Raw genomic sequence first — 14,503 nt, forward strand, 5'->3', positions numbered from 1 at the left:
GCCCTTGTTGTAGGGAGAGACCTCCAGGCTTCCTTCCATCACTGCTGGCTCACCGAGTCCAGTGTGGCCAGAACCTGGCAGTTTGCCACGGATACTTGAAAGCGCACAAAGCAGAGGGCCCAGCCAGCACCCAGTCCTGGTGGATCTGTGGGGGCCAGGAGAATGTGGGGATACCGACACTGCTGGCCAGAAGGGCCAGAGAAACAGGTCCTCCCCACCCCCCACCCAAATCGGACCCTCCACCAGTCCTCTAGACCAGGGCTTTCCAATCATTAATAGGCTCGGAAATCCCCCCCTTGTTAAAAAGCAGATGCTGATTCTAGAGGTCTGGGGTTAAGAGGTGCTGAGATTCTGCATTTAGCTTTGGGAAACTGCAGCCAAATGCTGTAGATGACCCTCAGATCTGCTGCCTTAGGCCATGGCTATCAGCCTCAGCTGCCTCAGCCCCAACCCCAAGAACCGAACTCTAGTCTTCTTTTCGTGAAGGCCCCCTTCTTTGTCTGTTTCTGGACCACTCGCCATTAACCACTCCAAAGAAAGGAAATCAGCAGACTGCATTTTGAGAAAACATTTTAAGCTGTCCTGTGCCTTCTCCAGCTCTCAAAGTTATATAATGTGTCCTTGTTGAAAATGCTGATAATGCTATTTGGGTGGCAGGAAGCCAATTTCTGGCTGCATGTTGCTTGGGGCTGCGGCTGGGGTCAGGGAAGGGGGCCAGGGCTGGGGAGAGTTGAAGGAGAGAAAGGACCAGGCAGATGGAGAGGGCGGGAAGGCCAGGGGGGCCAAGGCCTGGGGATAAAGCCGATTAGTATGTCAGCAAAATCTGTCAGTGGCTTTAGTGATTCGAAAGGCAGACACATTCTTTCATCTCTGTTAATCCTCATCTGATACAGAGGATTTTCCTGCCATTAAATCTGGAGAAAGAAAAATAAGCACTCAAACCTGCACAAGCAACTATTCCTCTTTACCCCTGCTCCTGCCCCCTCCCACTTTACTTCTCTGTGTGACCATTTTTAGCATCTGTGGCTGCCTGACTTGGGAGATGGATGGGCTGGGGGAGCTGAGAGGTGTCTTGGAGGAGCAGGACCAGGCAGATCCCCTGGACGGTAAGCAACATTTGGAAACTATTCAATAATGCTTCTCTACAGGTTTCCTCTCGGTTCATTTTCTTGCTGGGTCATCAGTGATGCCATCTGAATTGCTGTTGGGGGTTTAGTCTGATGAAGGGTTTCCAAATAGATCCAAGCTATCTGATTGGCTGTTGTTACTGGTTTCTCTTAGCCCAACACCAGGGTCATTAGGGAAAAATAAATGTGAAGAAGAGGGAAAGGCAGGGCATTCAAAAGGATGTGAGGAGGTGAAGGGAGGTTCTCAAGGGACCGCTCCTGGACATGTAGTGACCTGTGATTTCTCCCCTCAGGTAGGGGTCCCACAGCTGGGTGGTTCTAAGCCACCAGGTGTGTGAAGGCCGAGGGATGCTGGTCCTACTTCTGCATGGTGAGTTCTGCTGCCCATGAGTGCAGGGCTTGGGAAGGTGCGAGAAGGCTACAAAGCTTCCATGAGAGTAAGTGAGGGCTTCAAGTGGCTTCTCTGACAGCTTTTCCTGGACACGCCTTCTTATTAGGTTCCACTGATTATGTGTTTGTGAGAGAAGGGATGAAGAATGAGAGAAAACAGAAGGTAGTGGGTTTTTTTTTTTATTAAAAAACTCCTGAGGAAAATATATAAAATGGTCTTCTTGATGATTTTCTTATTCTAATTTCAGATATGAATGTATTGGTGTAATACCCCCAAACTACAGTGGTGCCATGGTTTCCTAATCACATTATTTTAACCTCATTTAGTTACAAACAAAAATCCCTTTAAGAAACCATCTTCCCAAAGGAAAAAGAAAACGTGAAAATTATCTTGGAATTGAGGGATTATGAATGGTTAATTTTTTTTTCAAAGTGTTTTGTCCTGTTATTTGCATTTTAATATACCGAGAAGACTCATCACAAAATATTTTCCCCAGTTTCAGCTTCTCAAATCTAACCGGGAGAGCCCTAGGAAAAACCTTTTGTTAAGTTCTTCAGTAAATGATTCTACACAAAGAATCTATTTTTCTCACCCTTAGGTGAATTTAATTATTTGAGGCTATGATGATCTGTGTAATAGACCTCTGTACGCAGTGCTGGTCGACACAATTTTACTAGCTCATTCTAAAACAGTAGTAATAGAGGTTTCTTACTCTTTATTCCACCTTTTCAAAAAGTAGAACGTGCTGTCTTCAGTCAATCAACAGGTATATACTGTGTACCTTCAATACGCCAGAGGGACAGATAGATACTGGGGGAAATAACTCTGTGGTCTTTGTCCTTGAGAAACTTATGTGTTTTTGATAAAAGAGTCAATAAATAAATTAGAAAAAATTGGAACAAGGCATAGGGAACATGATGATAAATAGGACACAACTTCCTACCTCAAGGAGCCTTTGAAGGACAGAGGTTGACGTTTATGTACTTACCAACAGCCAGCTTCTTGCCATTCCTCCTGCCTAGAGAGAATATGAGGCTTGATTGACTCATTGGGACAGGATGTTGGCTTCCAAGAGCCAGTATCATTTTAACTGCACCAAAATCTCTGCCATTTTTCCCAGAATGCAGATGGTATTCATAGCCTGCGTACTGCAAAACAGGAACTGTCCCTGCTGCAGAAACGCAAAATATAGCCAGACTTCTTGCAACAAGTTGGAGAGCTCAGGGGTGACATCATTTGCTAATAATAGATGCACTTAAAACTAATGACCGTCTCCACATCCCCTGGTGCTTTAATTTAAAACACACTCTAGCAACACAGAGAATATTTCTCTGACTACGAGTCACAAACAATATGGACAATATGTTCCCAAGAAGCAGGCTCTAGCTCCTTGGCTGGAACAAAATGACTAAGTGAGCCTCACAACACGAGATGGAGGGGGAATCGGAAGTAGTCCGCAGCAGGGAAAGTTGGGGGCAAGACTAAAACAGAAATTTTCTTCCTCTGGGCAGGCATTGGCTCCTGGAAGCGTTCCTCCTCTCAGAGGATAAGTGCAAATACCTCCCTCCTCTTCCCCTCATGTTAACTCCTGGGAGTCTTCCTGCTGTTTACGCCTAATATCTGAATCCCATAACTTGCTTAGTTTACAGGGTCCTTTGCATCTGGCTTGCTCTACACCGTGAGTTTCAAAAAGGGTCATAGATTGTGTGTTATTTGCCTGTTGTCTTAGAGCAGTGGTTCTCAACCTTCCTAATGCCATGACCCTTTAATACAGTTCCTCATGTTGTGGTGGCCCCCAACCATAAAATTCTTTTCATTACTACTTCATAACTGTAATTTTGCTACTTTTATGAATCGTAATGTAAATATCTGATATGCAGGGTGGTCTTAGGCAACCCCTGTGAAAGGGTCATTCAACTCCCAAAGGGGTCGCAACTCACAGGTTGAGAACCACTGTCTTAGAGTCTGAGGCACAGCAGGGCCTTAATTAGGGTTTGTGGAGTGGGTGAAGCCTCCCAGATTAGAACTGTTACTCAGTCTGACACATTCATACTGAGTATTAGGTCTCCTAAGAGGTAAGATTTGCATTTTAAAAAGTCTCTAGGATGCAAAAATACAATTAATTAGAATGAACAATATTAGCACAACAAAGTGACTATAATAAAAAAATAGTCTCTAGGAAAGTAAAGTCACAGTGAGAAGCCACTCACACAGCAAATAGAATGCCTACAATTTAAAAGACTGACAATCACCCAGTGCTGGTGAGAATATGGGGTAACTCGAACACGCATTGCTGGTGGGAATGTAAAATGGTGCAACCACTTTGGAGGACTGTTTGGCATATTCTCAGAAAGTTAAACACATCCTTCTCACGTGACTCAGCATCCCACTTCTACATAAACAAGGAATGAGAGCGCATTTCAAGTCTTGTGTGTTTGGCTCAGCGCCCGCCGTAGCACAGTGATTACGATGCCAGCTACATACACCGAGGCTGACGGTTTAGAACCTGGCCTGGGTCAGCTAAACAATGACAACTGCAATGACAACAAAAAAAATAGTCGGGCGTTGTGGCAGGCATCTGTAGACCCAGCTACTTGGGAGGCTGAGGCAACAGAATCTCTTAAGCCCAAGAGTTTGAGGTTGATGTGAGCTGTGATGCCACGGTACTCTACCAAGAACAACATAGTGAGACTCTGTCTCAAAAACAAACAAAAAGACTGGTGTGTTGGCTGGGCATGGTGGCTCACACCTGTAATCCTAGCACTTTGGGAGGCTGAGATGAGGGGATTGCTTAAGCTCAGGAGTTTGAGACCAGCCTGAGCAAGAGCAAGACCTCATATCTAAAAATAGCTGGGCACTGTGGAGGCTGCCTGTAGTCCCAGTTACTTGGGAGGCTGAGACCAGATTATCACTTGAGCCCAGGAATTTGAGGTTGCTGTGAGCTATGACGCCACAGCACTCTACCAAGGGCAACATAGTGAGTGAGACTCTGTCTGAAAAAAAAAAAAAAGTTGACTTGTGTGCATATCTCTATATCCACTTTAGTCACAATGGGGTGGAACTAGAAGCAATCCAAATGTCCATCAGCAGAATAAACACTGGAGTACTCCACACAGTGAAATACTAGTCAGCAGGCAAAAGGAACAATCAAGTGATACTTGTAACAACCTGGATGAATCTCATAATGTTAAGCGAAAGAACCATTTGATTCCATTTATAGGAAGTTCTAGAACAGTAGAACAGGCAAAACTAATCTATAGTTCAGAAAGCAGATAAGTGCTTGCCTGGAATTGGGAATGGGGAGAGAACTGAAGTCAAAGGACCTGAGGAAACTTTCTGGGTGGTAGAAATGTTCTAAGTCTTTTTTTTTTTTTTTTCTTTTGTGTGGTTTTGGGCCAGGGCTGGGTTTGAACCCGCCACCTCCGGCATATGGGACCGGTGCCCTACTCCTTGAGCCACAGGGGCTGCCCAAGTCTTTTTTTTTTTTCTTAAGACGGAGTTTTGCTCTGCCGCCTGGGCTGCCTCAGCCTCCTGAGTAGCTGGGACTATAAATGGCTGTCACAAGGCCTGGCTAACTTTTTTTTTTCTCTATTTTTAGTAGAGATGAGGTCTCATTCTTGCTCAGGCTGGTCCTGAACACCTGAGCTCAAGGGATCCTCCTGCCTTGGCCTTCCAGAGTGCTACGATTACAGGTGTGAGCCACCGAATGTTCTACATCTTGATTAGGATAGTGGTTTACATCGGTGCATGCATTTGTTATACCTACCAAACTGTGCACTTAAAATGGGTATATCTATTGTAAGTAAAGCATGTCCCAGTGAGCTTAGTTTCAAAGAAGAAAAGAAGACTGTAGGAGAGAGCAGCTGTACTGTAAGCCAAACAAATCCCTCACTGTTGAGTCGGGCACTGTGGTATATCGGCTGGTACATGTGTGAGATTGACTGATGTCACTGTTGATTGCCAAGAAGTATTCATTTGTACGGATATACTGGTTTGGTTCTCTGATCTCTTATTGTTGGACAATTTGTTTCCAGTTTGAGGTTATTTTCAAAATTTAGGCCTTTCTTTCCTGTCACAAAAGGTATGTGCCTGTGTGAGAAGCAAGTTCTGGGGTCACGTGAGGTCAGAGGCCATGGCATGGTCTCCCCCAACAGCACTTCTGCGTCCTCCAGCCAGGTTTATTTTGAAAATGCAGCATTGGGTCTTAGCCTGAGGAGCAATTGAGGTAGCATCTGTCAAGAGTGTAAGGGGAATGATTTCTAGAGCCAATGTGGTGGAATAGATTTTGCTGAAACCAAAAAATTGACCATATTTTCCTTGCTATTTTTGGTTTCATGAGACATAAGTTCTTTGAAAACAATGAGAATAAAGAAACATTCCAAACTCGGTCTGTGGTTGGAAACTCCATGAGTAACCAGTCTCCTAGCAAACCTCAAGGGGGAAAAACACATATTCGAAAAGCTGAGGGCTCAGAAAGAGAAACTCCTCAGCTGCCCTGCATTAAGGCCTCATTATGTGGGAGCAGCTGAGCCAGTCCAGTCCTGCCTCCCTGTAGCTCGGGGGCTGGCCAGGTCACTCGACCCGGACACACAAAGAGGGACCCATTTCTGGTGTCCGCCCAGATTCTGGGACACCTTGTAACATGTAAAAGATTTGACGTAAAATTCACCTAAGATAAAATTAATCATTAACCATTGTGAAGTGTGCAGTTCAGCGGTATTCGACACATTCACAATGTTGTGCAACCATCACCTCAGTCTAGTTCCAAGACATTTTCATCTCCCAGAAAGGAAAACCCATGCCTGTTAAGCAGTCACTCCCTGCTCTTCTTCTTCTCAGCCCCTAGAAACCATGAATTTACTTTCTGTCTTTATGGATTGGCCTGTTCGGGATATTTCCTGATGGAATCACACAATATGCGGCCTGCATGACTGGTTTATTTCACTTAGCTGTTTTTGAGGTTCATTCATGTTGGACCATGTGTCAGTCCTTTGTTCCTTTTTTTTTGTTTTTGTTTTTTTGAGACAGTCTCACTTTTGGTAGAGTGCCATGGTGAGATAGCTGATAGCTGATAGCTTTTAACCTTGGGCTCAAAAGATCCTCTTGCCTCAGTCTCCCAAGTACCTGGGACTACAGGCGCCCCCCACAATGCCAGGATATTTTTTAGAGATGGGGTCTTGCTCTAGCTCAGACTAGTCTCAAACTCCTGAGCTCAAGCAATCAACCCACCTTGGCATCCCAGAGTGCTAGGATTATAGGCACGAGCCACCGTGCCCAGCCTAATTAATAATCTATAAAAGTTTCATGACATACCCATTGAAAGTCACTGCTCTAGAGATTCTTCTTTGCAGTCTACCCATAGTAATAAGGTCAGTATTATTACTGGTGTCTTGCTTTCCACTCTGGGACAGATTTCCACACGATCCTTGAGGAATTGTCCCTTGATGAGGTTTAATCCTGTGATATGAGTGGCTCATGGAGGCCACACTTCGCTTAGGTCAGCGTCTTCACAGCTGTCTCAAGCATTACAATGCATCTGGTCTTCGTAGCTGTCCACACATTACAGACAGGCAAACTGAGAGACAAAGGTTTTCTGAGGTTTTAAAAAAAAGACTCACACCTGTAATCCTAGTGCTTTGGGAGGCTGAGGCCAGTAGATCACTTGACTCAGGAGTTTGAGACCAGCCTAAGCAAAAGCGAGACACCGTCTCTACTAAAAATAGAACAATTATCCAGATATTGTGGTGGGAGGCTATAGTCCCAGCTGCTCAGGAGGCTGAGACAGGAGGATTGCTTGAACCCAGGAGTTCAAGGTTGCAGTGAGCTGTGATTGTGCCCTTGCTCTCTAGCTAGCCTGGGTGACAGAGAAAAATCCTGTCTCTAAACAAATAAATGAAGTATAAGAGAGCAGAGATGAGAGTTATTGTCCTAACTCAGAGATTATAAGAACATTAGGGCAAGAGGCTGCACCCACATTCAAGGTGAGTGTCTCAAGACTGAATGCTCTGGAAAGGCCTAGCATGTGGGTCCTGAAGCAGTGACAGAGGCTGAGCCAAGCCCAGGGCTGTCCGGCTGCATTTCATGTCTTCTCCTCTCTGCCTTAGACTGGGAATAAAAGCATTGAAGCCTTTTCCAATTTTCAGATGGATCCTTCCCCCAAATACTGGAGGAAAAACAGAAATTGCTAAGCCACTGCCAAATGAGTTTGACCTTCTCTTCTCACAAACTAAAATCTTTATTTTTAATTTGGTAAATGTTTTTCTGGGCAAGGTGGAACTCAGCTCTGGATGGCCAAGGAGATTTGTTTTTGGAACAGTCACTGCTGGTTCTGGGAGAGGCTACTTTTCATTTGGATTTGGAAAAATCAGAGATGTCCTAAACAATTTTTGACAACATTATATATTTCTTGTCAGTGAATGGCAAGGAGTTTCCTTTTGGTTGAGGGATGCTACCTAGTCCAAAATTTGAGTTTTCTCTGTCTAGAATTCACATGGTTCTTCAGGCAAAGGAGAAGGACCCAGAAGAAGGAAGATGGTTCTAGAGAGATTAAGGGTACCTGTCTTTTTTTTTTTTTAGGCAGAGTCTTACTATGTCACCCTCGGTAGATTGCCATGGCGTCATAGCTTACAGCAACCTCAAAGTCCTGGGCCAAAGTGATTCTCCTGCCTCAGCCTCCCAAGTAGCTGGGACTACAGGCACTCACTACAATGCCCAGCCATTTTTTGGTTGTAGTTGTCATTGTTGTTTGGCAGGCCCAGGCTGGGTTTGAACTTGCCAGCTCTGGTGTATGTGGCTGGCACCCTAGCCACTAAGCTACAGGTGCCAAGCCAAGGGTACCTGTCTTATTCAGGATTCTGCTCAGGAATCTTGTTGCAAAGCATAGGATCCACTCTAGGTTGTTGAAAAAGAGGAGTTGTTTAGGGATATCAGGTGTTCTCAGACTTCCTGATTGGAGACCACTGTCTGGAAAAGTGGCTAAACCAGGAAGTGGCCGACTCCAGCAAAGACCCTGTGGCCACCGCCACTGGTGTGCATACCTGGCAGCTCATGGGAATCACACTGGTGCAGGGTGCCAGAAATTCCATCATGCAAGTCAAAAAGCCAGATGCCTCTTGTTACCATTCTGTCCAGAAAATGATTTCTGCTTGGTGCTTACTTCTGAATCCGACTGTCACTGGGTGTCTGATTGACAAAGCTAGGTCACGTGCCTGGGCCCTAACTACAAAAAAAGGTGGGAAAGAGAGTTTCTGGTTTCTAACTTGAGAAGGCAGGACTTATCATGTAGGAAATTCCCTAAGTGTAGGAAGTGTGCTTAGAAGATGCTGGGTAGCCAGAAAAGGTATCAAATGTCTACTATAATCAGAGATGGTTTGGTTGGAAGAAACAGAAATTTGCTCATCTGTGCAGATAGTTTGAGTGGATTTGCAAAATGGAAACAGGGAAATTGTTACAGAAACAGTTCTGGCAGGGCCTCATGGGAACTAGCTGGCCAGCAGCTCCTGCTCTCCCTGGGCTTTGTGCGCTCGTCTCTGTGATCTATTCCTCTGTTTGCACATGCTCTGGTCTGTACCCTACCCTACCCCCAACCAAATGCAAATGTTGAAACCAAATCTCCAAGATGATGTTAGTAGGAGGTGGGGCCTTTGGGAGGCTACTGGGTTATGAAGGTGAAGCCTTCATGAGTGGGATTAGTGCCCTTCTAAAGAGACTCCAGAAAGATCCCTCATATGATGACACAGAAGATGCCATCTGTGAGCCAGGAAGTGGCCCTCACAGACATTGAACCTGTCTTAATCTTAGACTTTCCAGCCTCCCGAACTGTAAGAAATAAATTTCTGTTGTCTATAAGCCACCAGTCTGTGGCAGTTTTTTATAGCACCCTGGACTAAGACTGTACACCAGCTTCTTCACTTTGCCTTTGGCTCCTGCTTTCCCTTAACTTTGACCTGCACATGGCTTTAATACAAACACAGCCTCAATACTAGACTGGTTGGTATTCACACGATCTCATGGACCAGTTGCTTGATACCTATTCCATTTTCATGGAGAAGGAGTGAATACGCTTAGGTCCAAGTGTTCGGATGTGGTATAAACAGCAGTGGATGGGAAGAAGCATCAGAGACACATGGGGCCCTGAGTGGAATATTTTATCTTAGAGGCAATGGTTGGCAACAGCTGCTGTTGAAGCATGAAAAATGCGAACCAGAAGGGCCTTCAAAGATCAGGGAGTGCAGGGTCTTGTACATTTTGTGCTGTAATTTATAAAGAACAGATATTTAATGTCTTACAGTTCTGGAGGCTCAGAAGTCCAATATTAAGGGGCCCACACTTAGTAAGGCTCTTTGTGCTGTGTCATCCCATAGCAGGAGCTGGAGGGCAAGAGAGCAAGAGGAGGCCAAACTCACTTTTATAACAAACCTACTCTCACAATAATGACATTAATCCATTCATGGAGCCTTTGTGACCTAATTGCCTCTTAAAGATCTCACCTATTTTCAAATTTTTTTAAAATTTCAGATTAATATAAAGGTACAAAGGATTAGGTTATAATGTTTGCGTTTATTAGATATGGTCCCTATTGTAGTTGAGCCCCTCACCCAAGAGGTGTGCCATATACCCTTATATTGTGCCCATTAGGTGAGAGCACACCAATCCTTCTCCCTCCTCCATTCTCCCCCTCCTCTCCTGACCCCCCCCCCCACTTGAACTAAATTGAATTTTTCTCTTATGTGGGCGTGTATTAGTTCATCTACTGGCTTCATATTAGTATTGGGTACATTGGATACTTGCTTTTCCATTTTTGTGATACTTTACTAAAGAGAATGTTCTCCATCTCTATCCAGGTTAATATAAAAGATGTAAAGTCTCCATCTTTTTATGGCTGAATAGTATTCCATGGTATACATGTACAACAGTTTACTAATACATTCATGGGTTGATGGGCACTTGGGTTAATTCTGCATCTTGGCAATTGTAAATTGAGCTATGATAAAAAAAAAAAAACGATCTAGTGCAAATGTCTTTACGATAAAATGACTTTTTTCTTCTTCTGGGAGATGCCTAGTAGTGGGATTGTGGGATCAAATGCAAGGTATATTTTGAATTCTTTGAGGATTCTCCATGCTTCTTTCCAAAGAGGCTGTATTAGTTTGCAGTCCCACCAACAGTGTAAAAGTGTTCCCTTCTCTCCACATCTATGCCAGCATCTGCAGCTTTGGGACTTTTTGATGTGGACTATTCTCACTGGGGTTAGGTGATATTGCAGGGTGGTTTTGATTTGCATTTCTCTGCTAATGAAGGACAATGAGCATTTTTTCATATGTTTGTTAGCCATTCATCTCTCTTCTTCAGAGAAGGTTCTGTTCATGTCTCTTGTCCAGTGACAGATGGGACTAGGATTGTTTGTTTTTTTTTTGTTTATTAATTTGAGTTCTCTGTACATTCTAGTTATCAACCCTTTGTCAGATTCATAACATGCAAGTATCTTTTCTCATTCTGAAGGTTGTCTGCTTTAATTGTTGTGTCCTTAGCTGTGCTGAACTTTTCTTTTTTCTTTTTTTTTTTTTTTTTATTGTTGGGGATTCATTGAGGGTACAATAAGCCAGGTTACATTGATTGCAATTGTTAGGTAAAGTCCCTCTTGCAATCATGTCTTGCCCCCATAAAGTGTGACACACACCAAGGCCCCACCCCCCCTCCGTCCCTCTTTCTGCTTTTCCTCCTCCCCCATAACCTTAATTGTCATTAATTGTCCTCGTATCAAAATTGAGTACATAGGATTCATGCTTCTCCATTCTTGTGATGCTTTACTAAGAATAATGTCTTCCACATCCATCCAGGTTAATACGAAGGATGTAAAGTCTCCATTTTTCTTAATAGCTGAATAGTATTCCATGGTATACATATACCACAGCTTGTTAATCCATTCCTGGGTTGGTGGGCATTTAGGCTGTTTCCACATTTTGGCGATTGTAAATTGAGCTGCAATAAACAGTCTAGTACAAGTGTCCTTATGATAAAAGGATTTTTTTCCTTCTGGGTAGATGCCCAGTAATGGGATTGCAGGATCAAATGGGAGGTCTAGCTTGAGTGCTTTGAGGTTTCTCCATACTTCCTTCCAGAAAGGTTGTACTAGTTTGCAGTCCCACCAGCAGTGTAAAAGTGTTCCCTTCTCTCCACATCCACCCCAACATCTGCAGTTTAGAGATTTTGTGATGTGGGCCATTCTCACTGGGGTTAGATGATATCTCAGGGTTGTTTTGATTTGCATTTCTCTAATATATAGAGATGATGAACATTTTTTCATGTGTTTGTTAGCCATTCGTCTGTCATCTTTAGAGAAGGTTCTATTCATGTCTCTTGCCCATTGATATATGGGATTGTTGGCTTTTTTCATGTGGATTGATTTGAGTTCTCTATAGATCCTAGTTATCAAGCTTTTGTCTGATTGAAAATATGCAAATATCCTTTCCCATTGTGTAGGTTGTCTCTTTGCTTTGGTTATTGTCTCCTTAGCTGTACAGAAGCTTTTCAGTTTAATGAAGTCCCATTTGTTTATTTTTGTTGTTGTTGCAATTGCCATGGCAGTCTTCTTCATGAAGTCTTTCCCCAGGCCAATATCTTCCAGTGTTTTTCCTATGCTTTCTTTGAGGATTTTTATTGTTTCATGCCTTAAATTTAAGTCCTTTATCCATCTTGAATCAATTTTTGTGAGTGGGGAAAGGTGTGGGTCCAGTTTCAGTCTTTTACATGTAGACATCCAGTTCTCCCAACACCATTTATTGAATAGGGAGTCTTTCCCCCAAGGTATGTTCTTGTTTGGTTTATCGAAGATTAGGTGGTTGTAAGATGTTAGTTTCATTTCTTGGTTTTCAATTCGATTCCAAGTGTCTATGTCTCTGTTTTTGTGCCAGTACCATGCTGTCTTGAGCACTACGGCTTTGTAGTCAGACTAAAATCTGGTATGCTAATGCCCCCAGATTATTATTTTATTTTTGTTACAAAGAACTGCCTTAGCTATACGGGGTTTTTTCCGGTTCCATACAAAATGCAGAATCATTTTTTCCAAATCTTGAAAGTACGATGTTGGTATTTTGATAGGAATGGCATTGAATAGGTAGATTGCTTTGGGAAGTATAGAGATTTTAACAATGTTGATTCTTCCCATCCATAAGCATGGTATGTTCTTCCATTTGTTAATATCCTCTGCTATTTCCTTTCTGAGGATTTCATAGTTTTCTTTATAGAGGTCCTTCACCTCCTTCATTAGGTATATTCCTAGGTATTTCATTTTCTTTGAATGTGCTGAACTTTTCAGTTTAATAAAGTCCCATTTGTTTATTTTTGTTGTTGAAATTGTGGTTGAAGTCTTCTTCATAAAATCTTTCCCAAGGCTGACATTCCTCAAGAGTTTCCCCCACACTTTCGTCTAGGATTTTTATCATTTCATGTCTTAGATTTAAATTTTTTATCCACCTTGAGTCAATTTTTATAAGTGGTGAAAGGTGTGGGTCCAGTTTCAGTCTTTTATATGTGGTTATCCAGTACTCCCAGCACCATTTATTGATTAGGGATTCTTTCTCCCAGTGTATGCTTTTGTTTGGTTTATTGAAGATCAGATAGCTATAAGAGACTGGTTTCATCTCTTGGTTTTCTATTCTGTTCCATATGTCTATATCTCTATTTTTGTGCCAATACCATGCTGTTTTGATCACTGTGAAATTGTGATATAACATGAAGTCTGTCACAATGATGTCTCCAGCTTTGTTTTTGTTACTGAGACTAGCCTTGGCTATATGGGTTTTTTTCTGGTTCCATACAAAACAAAGAACTATTTTTTTAAGTTCTTCAAAGTATGATGTTGATGTTAATGAAGTATGATGTTAATGAAGATTGCATAAAGTGTGTAGATTGCTTTGGGTAGTATAAACATTTTAACAGTATTGATTTTTCTCAGCTCCCATTGTTAATGTCTTCTGCTATTTATTTTTCTTTTTTTTTCCACTTTTTTATTGTTAAATCATAGCTGTGTACATTAGTGCAATCAAGGGGTATAACGTGCTGGTTTCATATACAATCTGAAATATTCTCATCAAACTGTTCAATGTAGCCTTCATGGCATTTTCTTAGTTATTGTATGTAGACATTTGTATTCTGCATTTAGTAAGTTTCACCCGTACCCATTCTAAGATGCACGGTAGGTGTGGCCCCACCCATTACCCCCCCTCCACCCGAACCTCCCCCCTCCCTTCCCCTTCCTTGGCCCTTTCCCCATAGTCTTGGGCTATAGTTGGGTTATAGTCTTCACGTGAAAGCTATAAATTAGTTTCATAGTAGGGCTGAGTACATTGGATACTTTTTCTTCCATTTCTGAGATACTTTGCTAAGAAGAATATGTTCCAGCTCCATCCATGTAAACATGAAAGAGGTAAAGTCTCCATCTTTCTTTAAGGCTGCATAATATTCTATGGTATACATGTACCACAATTTGCTAGTCCATTTGTGGGTTGATGGGCACTTGGGCTTTTTCCATGACTTAGCAATTATGAATTGGGCTGCAATAAACATTCTGGTACAGATGTCTTTGTTATATTGTGATTTTTGGTCTTCTGGGTATAAATCTAGTAAAGGAATTATAGGATCAAATGTCAGGTCTATTTTTGGGTCCCTAAGTATTCGCCAAACATCCTTCCAGAAGGAACGTATTAGTGCGCATTCCCACCAGCAGTGTAGAAGTGTGCCCTTTCCTCCACATCGATGCCAACATCTCTGGTTTTGGGATTTTGTTATGTGGGCTACTCTTACTGGGGTTAGGTGATATCTCAAAGTAGTTTTGATTTGCATTTCTCTGATGATTAAGGATGATGAGTTTTTTTTCATGTGTTTGTAGATCGTGCGTCTGTCTTCTTTAGAGAAGTTTCTCTTCAAGTCCCTTGCCCACCCTGATGGGATCACTTGTTCTTTTCTTGCTAATACGTTTGAGTTC

The 14,503-nt window shown here is 42.7% G+C and overlaps 1 protein-coding gene across 1 annotated transcript in view; it reads left to right on the plus strand.

Moving 5' to 3' along the window:
* Positions 1-938: 938 nt before the first annotated feature.
* The window catches only part of NYX (nyctalopin), a 40,531-nt gene continuing 26,966 nt past the window's right edge, over positions 939-14,503 (plus strand). Inside the window, exons 1-2 of the mRNA XM_053579774.1 lie at positions 939-1,106; positions 1,421-1,497. Of these exons, the coding sequence (XP_053435749.1) occupies positions 1,476-1,497 (22 nt within the window). The 5' untranslated portion in view covers positions 939-1,106; positions 1,421-1,475. The remainder of the gene's footprint in view (positions 1,107-1,420; positions 1,498-14,503) is intronic.

Source organism: Nycticebus coucang, chromosome X (genome assembly GCF_027406575.1).
Source record: "Nycticebus coucang isolate mNycCou1 chromosome X, mNycCou1.pri, whole genome shotgun sequence".
NCBI classification, from domain to species: domain Eukaryota; kingdom Metazoa; phylum Chordata; class Mammalia; order Primates; family Lorisidae; genus Nycticebus; species Nycticebus coucang.